General features: G+C 40.4%; 1 protein-coding gene across 2 annotated transcripts in view; it reads left to right on the top strand.

Moving 5' to 3' along the window:
* The window catches only part of ZNF277 (zinc finger protein 277), a 147,533-nt gene extending 136,944 nt beyond the window's left edge, over positions 1-10,589 (top strand). For both annotated transcript variants that reach the window (XM_050782643.1, XM_050782644.1), the window contains exons 9-12: positions 547-643; positions 2,669-2,711; positions 3,700-3,874; positions 5,378-10,589. In XM_050782643.1, coding sequence (XP_050638600.1) covers positions 547-643; positions 2,669-2,711; positions 3,700-3,874; positions 5,378-5,564 — 502 coding nt within the window. In that variant the 3' untranslated portion in view covers positions 5,565-10,589. The remainder of the gene's footprint in view (positions 1-546; positions 644-2,668; positions 2,712-3,699; positions 3,875-5,377) is intronic.
* Positions 10,590-17,536: the final 6,947 nt, after the last annotated feature.

The following is a 17,536-nucleotide window of genomic DNA, read 5'->3' as shown; positions in this document are numbered from 1 at the left end:
AAAGTGGTAAAAGGGATCTTGTATCCTTTTCGAGTTCGCTGTCTACCACCAGATATAACACTTGCCCAGTTTTAAATAATCATTATTTCCCTCATGAAAGAGACACGGTTTGCCTTTGTAAAATACACTATTTGTCATGCAGAAACACATTCCCAGCATCACACCTCACAGCGTGTGCACTCAGTGGTTGTGGTTAATGAGAAAGAGCATCACATTTTCTGAAATGTCTCCTTTGCAAATTAAACCTCATTGTCTCAGGATGACATTCCTCTGACTCTAGACTGAGATAGAGACTCAGAAGAATGGCAAATAGGAGAAAATGGAGCAGCACCTGTTCGCTATTTATATTAATTTCATGGTGCTGCTTTGAATTTCAAAAGCTGTATCAGAGAGTCATAATATGATGTGACAGTCTTTACCAAAATGTCAGAGTTGAAAGAGATTGGCAGGGTTTCTTAGTAAGAAGAAAGTAATACCAAGTCACTGTGTAGTATACTCTCTTAATGAAGGAAATGTCTGTATTTTCTCTCTTCTTTTTTAATTCAGCGACTGGTCTGATTGGGAGGAGCACCCTGCCTCTGCCGTCTGCTTATTTTGTGAAAAGCAAGCAGAAACAATTGAGAAATTGTATGTCCACATGGAGGTAAGATACCTGTGTTTATTTGAATTTTGTTTCATTCTGACAGGAGAAAGCTGGTCGTTGTTGCACCCTCATCTGCTTATACTTTAGTTTCTCAATCATTATTCCAAACACAAGAGACAGGCCAGGTCTGTCGGGGAGAACCAGAGCTCAGCGCAATTTAGTTAGTACAGTTGACTGGACCTGAGTGAGCTGTTTGTTAGTGTGAGATTTCTCAGACCACTGATGCCATCTCACCTTTGAGATGCTTACAAGATCATTCTGGCTTAGCAGGTGGGACAAGTTCTGAGTCTTTTTTACAGTGCTGCTTGTGCTGGTGAATAGGAGAGCAAGAAGGGAGAACATTGCCATTTACAAAGCCCCCGGAGGAATGGGAAAAAGGAGGGTGGGTAGAGAGGGTCTAGGACATGATCCTACACTTCCTTCAGGTGCCAGCATTCGGAGAGAATAAATGAGGGAGCATTCCTAGTGTGGGCTTTCCCTTCTAGATGCCATTTTTATGTGATAGTGAAGCTTGGAGCTAGCAGTTCTAAACCTTTTTCACCCCTGTATACCTGGAGAGGACACACACCCTACACTCTGATCCTTAGCTGCACAAGGCAGATAGGGAAGAGGAACATCCAATGATTCATAACAGTATCACAGCTTGTGGGCAAAGGGGTGATTATAATAGAAAAATATTACTGGATGATTCTGGTATCTCTCCCTCCCCTCCCTGCAGCCACCTCTGCCAATAGTGGACCATATTCTCTGCTTTCACCCACTTTCACCTCGCCTTATTCAGAAATACTGTTCACCAAAACTTACTTCTCACATCTTAGTTTAGTAAAATAAGGACCTAGAAAGCGCTCAAAAGACCATAACCTTTTACCCTGATTTTAGTTTCTCTGAAAAAGGTTCCCACTAGTATGTGTGTATAATTTCCTGTGTTTAGATTTAATTCATAATATCTTAATGTCTTTGTATTGAAGGCAGCCTTAGTATGCCTATCCTGTGTAGGGATTACCTTTTCGGCATCCTTGACAGGTGTCCTTAACCTCTGCTGGGTCACTCTCAGTGATGACATCACCAGTTCCTAATCATCCTGCATATGGTGCTACACTAAATGCCATCCCAATGAGTTAAATGGTCTTTATCCTCTGTGAGATTGTAGGTTAAAATATTTACACAGACAATTGCAGGTGTCAAACAAGCAAAAAATAAGTCTGCATTGTAAAAATAAAAAGAAAGTGTGATTTATAGGAAGGTGTGAGTGAAGAGAAACTTTCAGGTTTAAACAGTGTATTTGACAGCATAAAATGAAAAGCAGAATTTGTAAAAATTACCTATGTGGGGCAAAGAACCTATATCCATAATTCTAGTCCAAATGAACAGTACAATAGACACATATCTTACTTATACTTTTATCACACTGCAGAATTCATACATAGACTTCTACATTTTTAGAAGGCTACAAAACGGATACATTGTAAATTATAAAAACTATAGATATAAGCTATGAGCAATTATAATGTTGTTGTTGTTGTTTGAGATGGAGTCTTGCTGTGTCACCCAGGCTGGTGTGCATTGTCGTGATCTCAGTTTACTGCAACCTCTGCCTGCTAGGTTCAAGCGATTCTCGTGCCTCAGCCTCTGGAGTAGCTGGAATTGCAGGCACCCACCACCACGCCCAGCCAATTTTTGTATTTTTGGTAGAGACAGGGTTTTGCCATGTTGGCCAGGCTGGTCTCAAACTCCTGACCTCAGGTGATCCTCCCGCCTCAGTCTCCCACACTGCTGGGATTATAGGTGTGAGCCACCATGCCCAGCCCAATTACAATGGTTTAACTGATTGACATGACTTGTTTGGACTATGCTGTAAAAAGAAGTTGGGTATGGAGGGAAGTAGTTAGACTTAGAAGACTTTAAAAGCAGAAGATACCAAACTCAGACTGAGTTTCTAAACTCCTGTGAATAAGTTGTTTATAACTTCAGCCTGAAAGATTAAATAATTCATTTGCTTACAAATGTATTCATTCCTTTTTTTAGGATGCACACGAATTTGATCTTCTCAAGATAAAGTCAGAACTTGGTAAGTTTGATTCAGAAGTGTTTTTCTGTGATGCTTCCTTTTTTATAAACCATCCTGTAAACTATGCCTATGTTCAGTAGCTACAATTGGAGAGCGCACCACCAAAACATGTCTCTCTATATATGGTCTTGACAGAACTCTCTGTGAAGCAGTGACGCTCAACCATAACAGTCAAATATGGTTTTTGGTTTCATATACTCCTTCTTCCTCTTTCCTACATATACGACTGCTTCAAATGGAATATAAATTAGTGGTTAATAATATATCATAAATTGCAGGGGGCTAGTAGAATATGGATTTTTAAGTCAAACTAGAGTTCAGATTCCAGCTCTGGCATTTACTGGCTATCTGACATTGGGCCTCGGGTCAGAAAAATGTTCTGAGGAGTGAGTAATGTATGGTAAATGCCTACTGCACTGCTTAGCAGTATAGCTAGGATTGTTTGTTATAGGTGTACCCAAATGTATCATTCTCAGTATCACAACAATAGAAGGATTTGGGGCATTAGGACATAAATAAAGTACTGACTTGCTAATAGATCTAAAACAGTAAAAAACTTACTTCTCACATCTCAGCTCCATCACTGTTTTCCTGGGTCCTTGGATGTGTTACTTTGCTGCTCTTATAGACATGTATATACATTGTACATATAATTAGCTTAGTAGTCAAGCACATGGGCTTTGCAGCTGACAGCTATCTATGCGACCCTGGGCAGTTTCCTAATATGTAATGTAGGTATGATACTACCTATCTGATAGGGTTTTATGAAGATTAAATGTATTAATACACAGAAAATTACTAGAATAGTGCCTAGCTCATAAGCCCTATGTAAATATGGACTGTTATTATTTGGTATCTATTATGCTTTATAATTGTACTACCTCTTCAGGTTGATTAAGAAAAATAAGTGGCTCCTTTAAGAAATTATAACAGTGCAAAAAATGGGTCTGCACAGTTGTCTAATGATTCTGTATTTTGTCATTTTCAGGATTAAATTTCTATCAGCAAGTGAAACTGGTCAATTTTATTCGGAGGCAAGTTCACCAATGCAGGTGTTATGGCTGCCATGTGAAGTTCAAATCCAAAGCAGACTTAAGAACTCACATGGAAGAAACTAAACACACTTCGCTGCTCCCTGATAGAAAGACGTGGGATCAACTGGAGTACGTACTGCAGAACCACATGTGCACTTCTTTACTCCCTTTGATTTTGTCCCTTTATTTAATTTATTTAAACTTACAGAAAAAAAGGAATACATGTTTATTATAAAAAGTATACATCAGTATAGTGTAGGGAAAATGTAAAAATCTTCAAAATGCTTATTTTTAAAATAATCCCCCTCTTACAAATGAAACCAAGTATTTTTCAGTATTTGTGATATGGAGATAGATACATATGTAGAGAGATGAAGTAGATACAGATTTTTTAAAGTATATTTTCTTAACAAAATATTGTAAATATCTTTCTATAGCCAGTATCTATCTGTTGCATCCTTTCTAACGGTTGCCAAATATCCATTGTATGGATATAATCTGTTCTGTTAGATACTTAGGTTGTTTCTTATTTTTGCTATTATGATACAGTAAATATCTATATACCTACATTGTAGCACACTTATCTAATTATTGAATTATGCTGAACTACTAGAAATAAAATTACTGTGTCAGAGTTTGTACACTGCTAGGACTTTTGGTATATATTTTGTATATTGGCACTTGAAAAAATTAAGCACTTGGTCATCTGTTGTTGGATTCCCAAGTATTCTTTGCCAGAACCTTCTGGACTGGTTCCCAAGTATCCTTTGCCAAGAACCTTCTGGACTGGTTCTCACATCATTCTGGATAACCTCAGTCAAGAGCTCCTCTGAGAGGCTGTGGGGTTCTAGCTGCCCAGAGCTCCTTCTGTTCTTAGGGAATAAGTCAGTTCCCCCAGAACTTTAACCAGAAAGTTCTAGTTTTTCTCCTTCAGAAAATCCCACGCTTGTGAGGGTATCCTGTTCTTATAATCCTTCTTATATAAATTAAGATTTGTAGTATTCCAAAAGTAACTTCAAAGTGTATTCAGAGAAGAAACCAGAATAACAAACTTTATATTCCGTAAGTGTTTCCTTTTGTGATTAGCTAGAAAGAAGGAATGATTAGGCTGGAAAACAAAACACAAGGGAGAGCTTATTATTCTCAAGTATTCGAAGAATTTGTGTTTGAAAAATTAACTATATTTGAAGTTTGTTAACTTATAAGGAAGAACTAGGACCTTTGAGTAGAAATAAGAGAGATGTCATTTTTAGCTTCATAGGAGGTGTATCAAATGACTAGAGCTACCCACTACTGGGGTCAGCTGCCTTCGAAGATCGTGTGTTTCTTACCATGATAGATGATCAAGCAGAGGCTAAGTGGCCAGCGGGCATCTCCAGAGGCAACTCTGGAGCCTGGGAGGTCCACGATCTTGGTTTACCAAACCTAGATAGTAGATTTGGTAAGGTTGATGTCAGCCAGCAAAAGTCAAAGTGAAAGCAATCTGAAGTTGTCTCCAATATAGCCTTTGCAAAATGCTATGAAATTGTTGGTAAGGATACCTGGCAAAATTATAGTAAATGTGTACATTCAGCCACCTGAACAATGTATTAGTTTGGTAATTTAATACTATGTATCTGTGGTTGTTTTCAGGTATTATTTTCCAACCTATGAAAATGACACTCTCCTGTGTACACTATCTGACAGTGAAAGTGACCTGACAGCTCAGGAACAAAATGAAAATGTTCCCATCATCAGTGAAGATACATCTAAACTGTATGCCTTGAAACAAAGCAGTATTTTGAACCAGTTGCTACTACAAGAGTGCTTGAAAAACTAGAAGAAACTACCACAGAAGCAATTTTTCATGTTTTTCTCCTATGAGACGACATGAAAGAATAATTTAAATTTGAACATCAGCGAAGGATTAGTCCTTGGTGAAATAAACTTTTCAAAAAATAAAGTAGGAAAATGCACTTACTAAGAACATGAAAAAAAATGAAGTAGGAAAATAAGATGAAGACTTTGTATTTTGGCTATCAAGTTTTATTGTATGATCATCTTAAATGAGCTCATTTCATGAAACTCATAATTATCTATAGAAGGATATGCCAATTACAAAGAAATGAAAAGTTCATATTATTTATCAACCTGATTTTTCTATCAGTAGTTTTAGTCTCCTCCCCAAGGACCTTCTTCATCCAACAAGTTACAAAATTTCAATGTCCTTTCTGTACTATGTTGGGTGACCTGTAAATGTAATGACCAAAAGAAAAGCCACAGAATAAAGAAGAAATGGTCGAAGACCTGGATAATATGCAAATTGGCCATTATATTAGAACAATCAAGAGCTGACTGTATTATCATTACCGCTTTCTGCCTAGGGTGGCCAAATTCTCTAGAAATAGACATCAAGCCAGTTAACTTCACTTTTCCCTGCAATGTGTCTGTCACTAACATTTAAACACTATTTTTTAAAGACATAACCACAATACCATTATGACACCTAAAAAAAAATGAACATTAACTTAATATCATCTGTTTTCAGTTTTTCCCACTTGTCTCAAAATGTGTATTTACAATATTATCAGTTTCATTACTGATAAATATTGTGTGCCTCCTGATAAGATGCACTGAGGAGGGCAGAATATCACTTTTGTAGATTTATACCAAAAATGCATATCTTGGATATAATGAAGAAACAGTCAAATCCAAGTTTGAGTGGTATGATAGCTCATATCTGTAATCCCAGCACTTTGGGAGGTCAAGGCGGAGGATCACCTGAGGTCAGGGGTTCAAGATCAGCCTGGCCAACATGGCAAAACCCCATCTCTACCAAAAAATACACAGATTAGCCAGGCATGGTGGCACGCACCTATAGTCCCAGCTACTCAAGAGGCTGAAGCACAAGAATCGCTTGAATCCAAGAGGCAAAAGTTGCAGTGAGCTGAGATCGCACCACTGCAGTTCAGCCTGGGCAACAGACCGAGACTCTGTCTCAAAAAAAGGAAAAAAAAAATAAAAATCCAAGTTTGAAGTACATTCTACAAAATAATTGGCCTTTACTCTTAAAAATGTTAAGATCATAAAAAACAAAGATTGAAAAACTATTTGAGATTAAAGGTGACTAAAGATAGCATAGCATGATCCTGGATTGGATGCTAGGACAGGAAAAAAAAAGTTTTGCTACAAAAGACATTAGCAGGACAATTGGCAGAATTTGAATAAGATTTGTAGTAAATGTTATGGTATTGTTGTTAATTTCCAGATTTTGATAACTGTACTGTGGGATGAGAATGTCTTTGTTTTCAGGAAATATTAAGACACACTGAAGTATTTAGGGGTAAAGGAGCATTTTGTTTGCAACTTACTCCCAAAAAACTAACATGGGTATATAGAGAATAATGAAGTGAACATGGCAAGATGTTAACATTTAGGGAATCTAGGTAAAAGTATATGGAGATTCTTTGTACTATGGCAACTTTTCTGAAAGTCTGAAATTATTTCAAAATTAAAAGTTCTTAAAAATGTCTTTTTTCAGCCAGGCACATTGGCTCACACCTGTAATCTCAGCACTTTGGGAGGCTGAGGTGGGCGACCATGAGGTCAGGAGTTTGAGACCAACCTGGCCAACATGGTGACACCCCGTCTCTACTAAAAATACAAAAAGTAGCTGGGTGTGGTCGCGGGCATCTGTAATCCCAGCTACTCAGGAGGCTGAGGCAGGAGAATTGCTTGAACCTGGGAGGTGGAGGTTGCAGTGAGTTGAGATGGCACCACTGCACTCCAGCCTGGGTGACAGAGCAAGACTCCATTTCAAAAAAAAAAAAAAAAAGTCTTTTTTCAATTGGTTTGTTTAATCAGGTTCCAAGTGAGATCCATACACTGTATTTGGTTGGTATGGTTCTTAAGGGTCTTTTAATATATAACGATTCACAATTTTTTTTAAAAAATGCCACTTATTTGTTAAAGCAATTGGATTATTTGTCTTGCTTTCTGGATTTGGATGATTGTATCTTCTGTATATTATTTAACATGTTCCATTATCATCCATTGTCTCCGTCCATTTCGGCTACTATAATAGAATACCTGAGACTGGGTAATTTATAAACAATTAGATTTTTTTTCTCACAGTTCTGGAGGCTGGGAGGTCCATGATCTTAGTTTAGTGTCCAATTCGAGAGCCCAGTCTCTACTTCCAAGATGGCACCTTGAATACTGCATCCTCCAGAGGGGACAAAGGCTGTGTCCTCACAGGACAAAAGGATGGAAGGACAAAAGGGCCTAGCTAGTTCCCACCAGCCCTTTTGTAAGGTCATTAATCCCAGTGACGAGGCCTCTGCCCTCATGGCCTGATCACCCTTCTGAAGGCCCCACTTCTTAACACTATTGCAGCAGGAATTAAGTTTCAACAGGAATTTTGGAGGAAACATCAAAACATTGAAATTATAGCAAACCCTTTTGTAAGGTCATTAATCCCATCCATGAGGGCTGCCCTCATGGCCTAATCACCCTCCTAAAGGCCTTTCTGACCTTTCGTTACAGTGGGTTTTTATTTTTATTTTATTTTATTTTTGAGATGGAGTCTCGCTCTGTCTCCCAGGCTGGAGTGCAATGGTGCAGTCTCGGCTCACTGCAACCTCCGCCTCCCGGGCTCAAGCGATTCTCCCGCCTCAGCTTTCTGAGTAGCTGGGACTTCAGGCACCCGCCACCAAGCCCTGCTAATTTTTGTATTTTTAGTAGAGATGGGGTTTCATCATGTTGGCCAGGCTGGTCTCAAACTCCTGACCTCAAGTGAGCCACCACGTCCAGTCCTACAGTGTGTTCTTTATGCAGCATATGTGCTACGGAATGCTAGAGTCTGAGGCTCTGGTTTTCAATTATTAATGTTAGTCTGTGTAGGTAATGCCCCAAAACTAATCTTGGAGTCATATTGCCTGTCCAGAGACTCAAGAGCCAGCCTCCTCTCACCATGTGGTCCTAACTCAACTGTGTTTGTTAATTACATAGACTCACACCTCTAGATTTCTACCCCTCCCTCTCTGCAGATACCATGGAAGGCTTTCATTGAAAACTAAGCAAACAAAGATATAGGAGCCTGTATTATAATGAAAAATGCCTAAGTTAAAGATTCAATTAAGTTAAATGTTTTAAAACCAAAGATTAAAGAGGCAGTTAGTCTAGGCAATTAGACTGTGCCTACCACAGTCTGTCTCTAGGAATCAGGTCTTGTTCAGGACATCAAGGAATGTCTGAAGAGGTTTTTAGAGCATGCTTCAGTGTTAGGACAGGAGCAATGGAAGAATGAGAACACAATAAACTAAGAGTAATTAAACTTGGGAAGGAGAAAGCTTTTTTGGAGAAAAAGTCGATAGAGAACAAGTCAAATAGATATAAAAGGAAAAATGAAATTGAAGAACAGATCAACACATAAAAAGGAAAAGATGTTATACTTAGGGTTTAATTCATATTGGCAGTTGTTTTTTTAAGTGGCTAAACGTTTTCAGGTTTATTTGGGGATAGAAATGGCAACTGGGACCCAAAGAAATCTAACAAGAATAGAAGCAAAATCTCAGCAAACTGTACTGACTCCTAGATGGAGCAAGAATATAGGCCACTATTGGCAAAGGACTCTTTATGTAGCTCTAAGATAGAGACTCCTTGATAAAAAACCACTGGGAACTGCTCTTTAAAGACTGGGACAGTGATACCAAGTGTACCGGGAAAGTCAGGACAGTTTGAGAGGAAATATCAGATGAAAGCAAAACGTTCAAGGAATTATTGGATGAATTTCCAGATGTTACTGTAATTATAGATAGGAATACAAGAGCTTCTTGTGCCCCAAAGGAAACATGCCTGAGAAATTTTTAGAATTAAGACAGAATTAAGGCAACAAGATGAAAGATAACAGAAGAGAGCCAGGCAGGACAGTGATAAATGGAATCCAAAGTCAGATTAGCTGTTAATCCAATCAGAAAATGCATGCCACTTAAGATTATCTAACTCAGAAAGGTGAGGGCGGCCAAGATTTTTTGGACAATGGTTGCTTTTGGCAGACCAAAACCTACTGACTTACCTATCACAACTGAAGTCCACATTAGATAAATCTAGAACCAAATGTTACATAAGCACATGTCTGGCCCAGAAAAAAGAGAAAGTTAAAAAAAAAAAAAATTCAGAAACTACAACTAGCATTAGACCTATTTACATTAGGGAAGGAAAGGGATCAACGTAAAAAGTAAGTTATACTGTAACAAATTCAACCATTTCTCCTTAAAAGGCCTAGAGAGAAACCAAGCACTAGGACACATCCACTACTGCCAAAAAAGCAGAAGTACTGCTGGAACCTGGACAGATCGAAAGCGAGGGATGGCTGTATGCTGAGGGCTCAGCAGAGGTCTGTCCTCACCAGGTCCCAGTGCAACTAGTCTAGTCCAGTTGGCCACAATATCCGTCCTCCTTTTCTTCAATAAAATAAAGTGTGGTTAGGTATACAGCTACCTAAAATGAAAATTACATTTCCAGGTTCAGTTATCCTGAATTGCACTTGTTTTGCAGCTCAGGGTACTCATGTCTAAATTGCGGCTAACAAGATATAAGCAGGAGGTCTCATATGACAGCTTCCAGGAGTCTTCCTTAAGATACTGGCCATAAGCACCCTCTGCTTTGCTTTTCATCCCTTCCTACCTCCTGTAGCCTAGGATGTAGATAATCTGCATATGGGACAGTGAGGTCGAAGTCATGCATGGTGAGACATCAATGTCAAAAGAATCTGGATCCCTGACACTGTGGAGGACTCTACAGCCCTGGAATGCTGAAATACACATTTATATGAAGGAAATAAAGTTCTACCTTCCCACAGTTATTTAAGGTTTTCTATCATTCATAGCTGAGCCTTATTCCAACCAGTATGCCTAGGGATTCAAGCTGCAGAAACATCAAGAGCAGTTTTAGTTCAGGAATAGGCTGAGGATGTTTTCCAGCTGAAACAAGTGAAGGAATGAAGGGAAAACTGTTCTTAGAAGCCAGCCTTCACAAGCCGAGGCAGTTCCAAAGTCCAAGGCAACAACAGGAGCCACTGTGGCAAAGAACTGGGAAGTGAGCACACAGGAGAGTGTGGAAACCATGCCATCATTATCTAGAGCACAAACTCCCTGGGTCAGGGGATGTTGAAGAGAAAGGGCTCAAAATGAAAATACAGAATGGGAAAGAAAGAGTCAAAACAGACCTATTTCTCAACTTGGCAAGAATGCAAACGTCTCATATGCCACCCTGAGATAAATATCTGTGGATTCTTCCTCCAGGAATGATAAAGCATGTTAACGTCTTTAGGAGGATTCCCCCCAATCAGGTTTAAGTTCAGAGATCAAGGACATCAGGTAACACTAGCATCCTGGGGAATCCAAAATCAGGATGCCACTAAGTCTCTGTTATGGAAAATGCAGGGCTCTGGGAGCATCATTACAGAAGATCTTGGAATTGATTCGTTTTCTTTTGTTTAATTTTGTTGGCGGTTAGTGCTTTCATGATACTCTTTTAAAAGTGAGATATACCAGAAACTTGGTGTTTAACTTCAAGTTCCAATTCTGGAAGAAAGCCACACTAGCGATTCTAATGAGACACTGTCCAGGCTGCTGGAAGAAACCACAGTGCTATCCCAGCATCAAGAATCTAGTTCAGAATGAGCAGAATCAGAAATTGGGAAGGATGAATTTTAGACTCTAATGGCTTCTAACTTTAACTCGGACAAGAGAATCCAATCTTTGTACTTTAATTTCTCCCTGAGAGATTCACAATGGTCAATATTGTTTTTAAATTTGAAACATCAATATTTTACTGGAATGTTTTTTATTGAAGCAACTTTACATTGCCGTATTATCTCTTTGCAGAACCTCTGATATACTGTTGTGAACATGTTTAGACATAATTAGGAGTGGAAGATGAAATTGGGAACTTTCAGCTGGGGTTCAGCATGGCCCTGGAATTATACTTCCATCAGTGAATTGCCTTCTGAGAGCAATAGCTACATTCTTCACCACCAGTCCTGGGAGAGTACACAAAGAGTAGTTGTCATTCAGGTGGGGGCGGTGGGAGATGCACTCCTGAAGGTGGGAGCAGCACTGTCCTGACAGACCTCCTGCAAAGGAAATGGTCACACTCTTGGTTGGCCTTAGCTTAGTGGGTAAGCCCAATGAGCAAAGAGAACACAAACCTGAGGAGTGTTGGAAAAGGGGAAACTCATTTTCCACAGTATTTTGCTTCTATGAGAAAGAGAATCCATTACATAACATTCTTGGTTTCTCTCTGCTCCCTCTTTCACTTCTACAAGACAGAAGGAGTGAATTTTCTGACTAGAAATTTCAAGGACAGGAACTAGGCATCTGTGCCTCAGTCCCTTCCTCCTTTATTTCTTTGGGATTTGCCTGTCTGCAGAGAGAACACAGCCTGTTCTGCCCCACTGTTGTACAAACATCAGATGGAAGGGTCTTCCCCATGCAGTTGGAAGGCTGGAATTGTCCAACACTGTCTGACTATGTATATACATAAGTGCCTAATTTGGGGGCTCAGTATTAAGAAGCTCGCTTGCCCACAGCAGTAAGCCATGTTCTGCAATATCATCTTCATTAGCAATAAAGGTGATATTTCATCTCCGTCTGCTTGGCCGTTTATCAGCTGGCTCTTCTGGAAGGTACACAGCCTCTTAGCAAATGGTGGATGTGGCCAGGATTACCATGAAACCACCTCTTGGAAAGTTACCACTAAATACACTAAGTCCAGTCAGTAGGCAGAGTAGACTTGTTTCACATGGAACTAAGGCTGGACAAAATGAAGCCAGAGAGCTGATGGCTTGCATATCACTGTGAACTAGTTAGACATAGACTTTCTGAAAACCCATCAGTACTAGGGTGTTCACTTGTTGAGTCCCACAAACAGCCTTGAGAAAGAATTTTAGTGCAAGTCATTTTTTTAAGAGGTAAACCCAGAATATACCAGTTCAGGAAGTAGGAGAATGAAAAATGAAAAAAAAAAAAAAACCACGAAACTGTACATTAAGGAAAAAGTTGCTGGTATGGGAACTAGGGCTCAACCTCACTGAGGACCTCTGGGAGATTACACAGAATACTATTCTTACTGTTGCCCCGCAACACCGCCCGCCCCCCTCTCCGCCACCAAGGGGCAAAAAAGCTAGGCTATTCACCCATTCCCATTGGTCATGAGTTGAGGGCTGTTCCCAGGGGCATTATTAATTCCCTGGCACTTCCAGCCTGCCTCACACATTGATTCAGCATCCTCTGAAGGTGGGGGAAGGGCCTCACACAAAGACTGAGGAAACTGTAACGCAAAAAAGATCTGGCAGATCACGACAGTAACTGCTACAACTCTAGGTGTTGCGTCACCACAGAAGAAAACATTTTATGTAAGGCTCAGTGGTCCTCACAGCTTTTCTATGTGTCATCTCACTTGACAATGAAGATATAATCTTACGAGGTATCTAGTCAGGAATTTTATCTTCATCAAGGCTAAAGAGAGGATGGGAAACAGGATCAGAGAGATGAGGACCTGCCAAAAGAAAAAAGCACAACAAAGTGACTTCCAACAATACAATACATGGGAATTTACAATGAGACAAAGCCAAGTCCTGAGCTTTTTTAATGAATGGAGGAAAAGCAATTCTTTGAGAGGATGGATTAGAACATGCAATCAGAACAAGAATGTTTTAATGTCAGTACTTTGCTGAATGTATATGCAGAATTGACACACTCCATCCACTTCCATCAAGGGCATCAAATTTCAGATATTGTTTGCTTTGTCTGCAAAAATAGCCACCCTACATCCTTGAAGCTTAATTCAACTTCCTATGTTTTAGATGATGGGTAGTTAAAGGATTAAACTGCTGTAGTTGAACTCTTACGCCTTATAATTGATATATTGAAAGGCTAAAGCATGTTCGATTCCTGACGATAGCAGTCTGTATGTTAAATTCAAACTGAAAACATTCAGCAAAGTTAATATTGACTTCACAATGTTCTGAGATTTAAGTGAAGCTATGCTCTTTTTGCCTTATAAAATTAGACTGCAAAAAAAACAATTTTTGAGGATATTCTCAGTCAATTGACTTGGTGAGCAGGAAATCAAACTCTAGTAAGATCATAGTTACTGGTGTTCTATTCATTTGGAAAACGAGCAAAAGAATATGCTGTAGTAAATTATTCATAAATTCTTTTTAATTCTAGAGGGGAAGAAAGTGAAAGTAAAAAAGCAAACATTATTAATCTCCTACTGTCACAAAAAAAAAACCCACTCCTACACCTCCATCATTGCCTAAAAGATAAACTCCAAAGACTAGCATTTGAGACTTCTCACAGTCTGCCAAAACTGCCTCCTCCCTCGTCAGATCCATCACCAAGTCCTGTCAATTCTATCTCCAAAACACATCTCAGTCCCTGCCACCATGGTCTGTTACCCAAACTACTATAACAGTTTCCTAACTGGCCTCCCTCCTTCCTCTCTGGACCCTCCAGTGTGTTCCTTCATAACAGCTAGAGTGGATTTTTAAAAGTCCTCCCATGGAATTTGAGACCAGCCTGGTCAACATGGTGAAACCCGGTCTCTATTAAAAATCCTAAAATTTGCACACTTGTAATCCCAGCTACTTGAGAGGCAGAGGTGGGAGGATTATTTGAACCCCAGAGTTGGAGGCTGCAGTGAGTTGAGATTATGCCACTGCACTCCAGCCTGGGAGACAGAGCGAGACTCCATCTCAAAAAAAAAAAAAAATCCTCCCGTGGTGTAATGGACCTTCTAGGTTACTTACCCAGCATCAGTTCTCCTTTCTTTCTTTCTAGTTTTCCAATTCTTTGGGGAGCCACTCTATCCTCATTAAGTAACAGCCATACCACTTGGAATTGACCCCAGCCCTACCTCCAGGGGGAGGAGAGTGCTGACTAGAGTAGTAACTTCACCCTTCCTGCAGACTGGCTTATTGGATTAGAGATGGGCAGTAACTAAATCCAAGACCAAGGTGCATAGCAAACCTGGGTCACTGTGGCCAGTCCACATTGCTCCAATCTGGGAGAAGCTGAAGATTTCCGTTAAATGACTTAGAGAAACTAAGACTCCCTTTCCTTATAAAAAAAGAAACATGTACCCTAGTTGCTGCCAAAGCCATCAAGTGCTATTGAGAGAAACTAGCCCAAGAACTTTTAGAGAAGAGCAAAATCAAGATAATTTCTGAGGAAGGAGCCAGAGCCCTCACCTGAGAGCTGTCCTCCTCTGGACTTCTCATTTAGTCGGGCTATAAACTCCCCTTGTATTACTTGAACTTTTTAAGTGGAGTTTCTATTACTTGCAATAAAAGCTTCTCAACTGATACAAATGGCTTCCCGGAGAACATGGAATCAAGTTCAAACTTCCTTTTTTTTGAGACAGAGTCTCGCTGTGTTACCCAGGCTGGAGTACAGTGGCGCGATCTCAGCTCACTGCAACCTCCATCTCCCTGATTCAAGCGATTCTCCCACCTCAGCCTCCTGAGCAGCTGGGATTACAGGCATGTGCAACCATGCTGAGCTAATTTTTATAATTTTGGTAGAGACAGGATTTCGCCATGTTGGCCAGGCTGGTCTCGAACTCCTGGCCTCAAGTGATCCACCCATCTCGGCCTCCCAAAGTGCTGGGATTACAGGCGTGAACCACTATGCCCAGCCTCTACATTACCCATATATCTTCCACTTTGTCCCATGCCATCTTCTGGAGTGTCCACTGTTCCCCAGGCAACCAGGCCTCCTTCCGCTCCTTGGACAGGAGACTGCACTTTTCTCTGCCTCAGTGTTTTTGCATGTTTTTCTCTCCATATATTCTTGCCCCTCCTCTTTACAGTAATGTCATCCAGGCCTCAGCTTAACTTATTGCCCCATACTTACCCAGTCCACTGTATATGTCTAAACTAATGGGTCTGCTGCCAATGCAGTTTCAAATTTAGCAAGCCCAAAGAAAAGAAGACAGGGGGATGTCAGGCTGTCAGCTGGAAATAGTCTTGGGTGCCATAAGCAAATATTGCATTTGGTCTCTTCTTCATCTCCCCTCTGTTATACAGTAGATTTGTGGGGCCATCTCATGGGGTTGGGAGAATTTGATTCACAAGAGTCCCAGAAGGGTGCTGCCTGTGAATCAAAAGCCAGGTAAGGAGCCAGACTGCACTTTGCTGTGTGGGATCTAGAAGGTGGCGTGCTGGAAGCGGGTGCTGAGTGATACGTGGGGACAAGGTGGGAGTGAGAGAGACCAGCAAGGCAGTGAAGAGACTGGAGAGAGACTGAAGGGGTCAGAGAGAGGGCAGAGCATTCAGCATGGGAGAGACAAAGAGGACTTTGAGGATATTTTGTTGAACAAGGCATGGTGTGCAGGTGACTTCCTTAAAAACATTCCTCTGGAAGCAGAAAATAGATGATTATCAGGGGCTGGGGGATGGGGCATGGGGAATGAGGAGTTAATGCTTAATGGTTACAGAGTTTCTGTTTAGGCTAATGAAAACATTCTGGAAACAGATTGTAGTGATGGATACATAGCATTGTGAATGCAATTAATACCAATGAGTTGGCTGGGCGTAGTGGCTCACACCTGTAATCCCAGCACTTTGGGAGGCTGAGGCGGGCGGATCACGAGGTCAGGAGATTGAGACCATCCTGGCTAACACGGTGAAACCCCGTCTCTACTAAAAAAATACAAACAACTAGCCGGGCGTGGTGGCGGGCGCCTGTAGTCCCAGCTACTCGGGAGGCTGAGGCAGGAGAATGGCGTGAACCCAGGAGGTGGAGCTTGCAGTGAGCCAAGATCGCGCCACTGCACTCCAGCCTGGGCAACAGAGCGAGACTCCATCTCAATTAAAAAAAAAAAAAAAAAAAAAACCCAGTGAGTTACACATTCAAAACTGATCAAAATGGTAAGTTTTAAAAGTGTTTTTTATTTAATTTTTTATTTGATGAATAATAATTCTACATATTCATGGGGTACATAGTGATGTTTCAATACATACAATGTATAGTGATCAGATCAGGGTAATTAGCATACCCATCGTCTCAAATGTGTATCATTTCTTTGTGTTGGGAATGTTGAACATGCTAGCTATTTGAAACTGTAATTATTGTTACCTATAGTCATCCTACAGTGGTATAGAACACTAGCACTTATTCCTATCTAGCAGTAATTATACTTTAACGAACCTGTTTATCCCTCCCTTTCCCATACTCTTCCCATCCACTACTGTTCTCTGTTCTACATTTTATTTCTTTTTTATTTGTTTGTTTGCTTGTGTTTTGGTTTTTGGGTTTTGTTTTGTTTTGTTTTTGTCTCGCTCTGTCACCCAGGCTGGAGTGGAGTAGCACAATCTCAGCTCACTGCAGCCTCCACCTCCTGGGTTCCAGTGATCTTCCTGCCTCAACCTCCTGAGTAGCTGGGATTACAGTTGCCCGCCACCACGCCCAGCTAATTTTTTGTATTTTTAGTAGAGACGGAGTTTCACCATGTTGGCCAGGCTGGTCTTGAACTCCTGACCTCAGGTGATCCACCAGCCTTGGCCTCCCAAAGTGCTGGGATTACAGGCATGATCCACAAAGCCCAGCCTGTTCTACACTTTATAAGATCAACTTTTTTTGCTTCCATATATGAGTGAGAACATTAGGTGTTTAACTTTCTATGCCTGGCTTATTTTCCTTAACATAATGTCCTCCAGTGCCATCCATGTTGCCACAATAACAGGATTTCATTCTTTTTTATGACTGAATAGTATCCCATTGAGTATATACACCACATTTTCTT

This window comes from Macaca thibetana, chromosome 3 (assembly GCF_024542745.1).
Source record: "Macaca thibetana thibetana isolate TM-01 chromosome 3, ASM2454274v1, whole genome shotgun sequence".
Taxonomy (NCBI): Eukaryota; Metazoa; Chordata; class Mammalia; order Primates; family Cercopithecidae; genus Macaca; species Macaca thibetana.
This window is presented reverse-complemented; position numbering and strand designations above follow the sequence as displayed.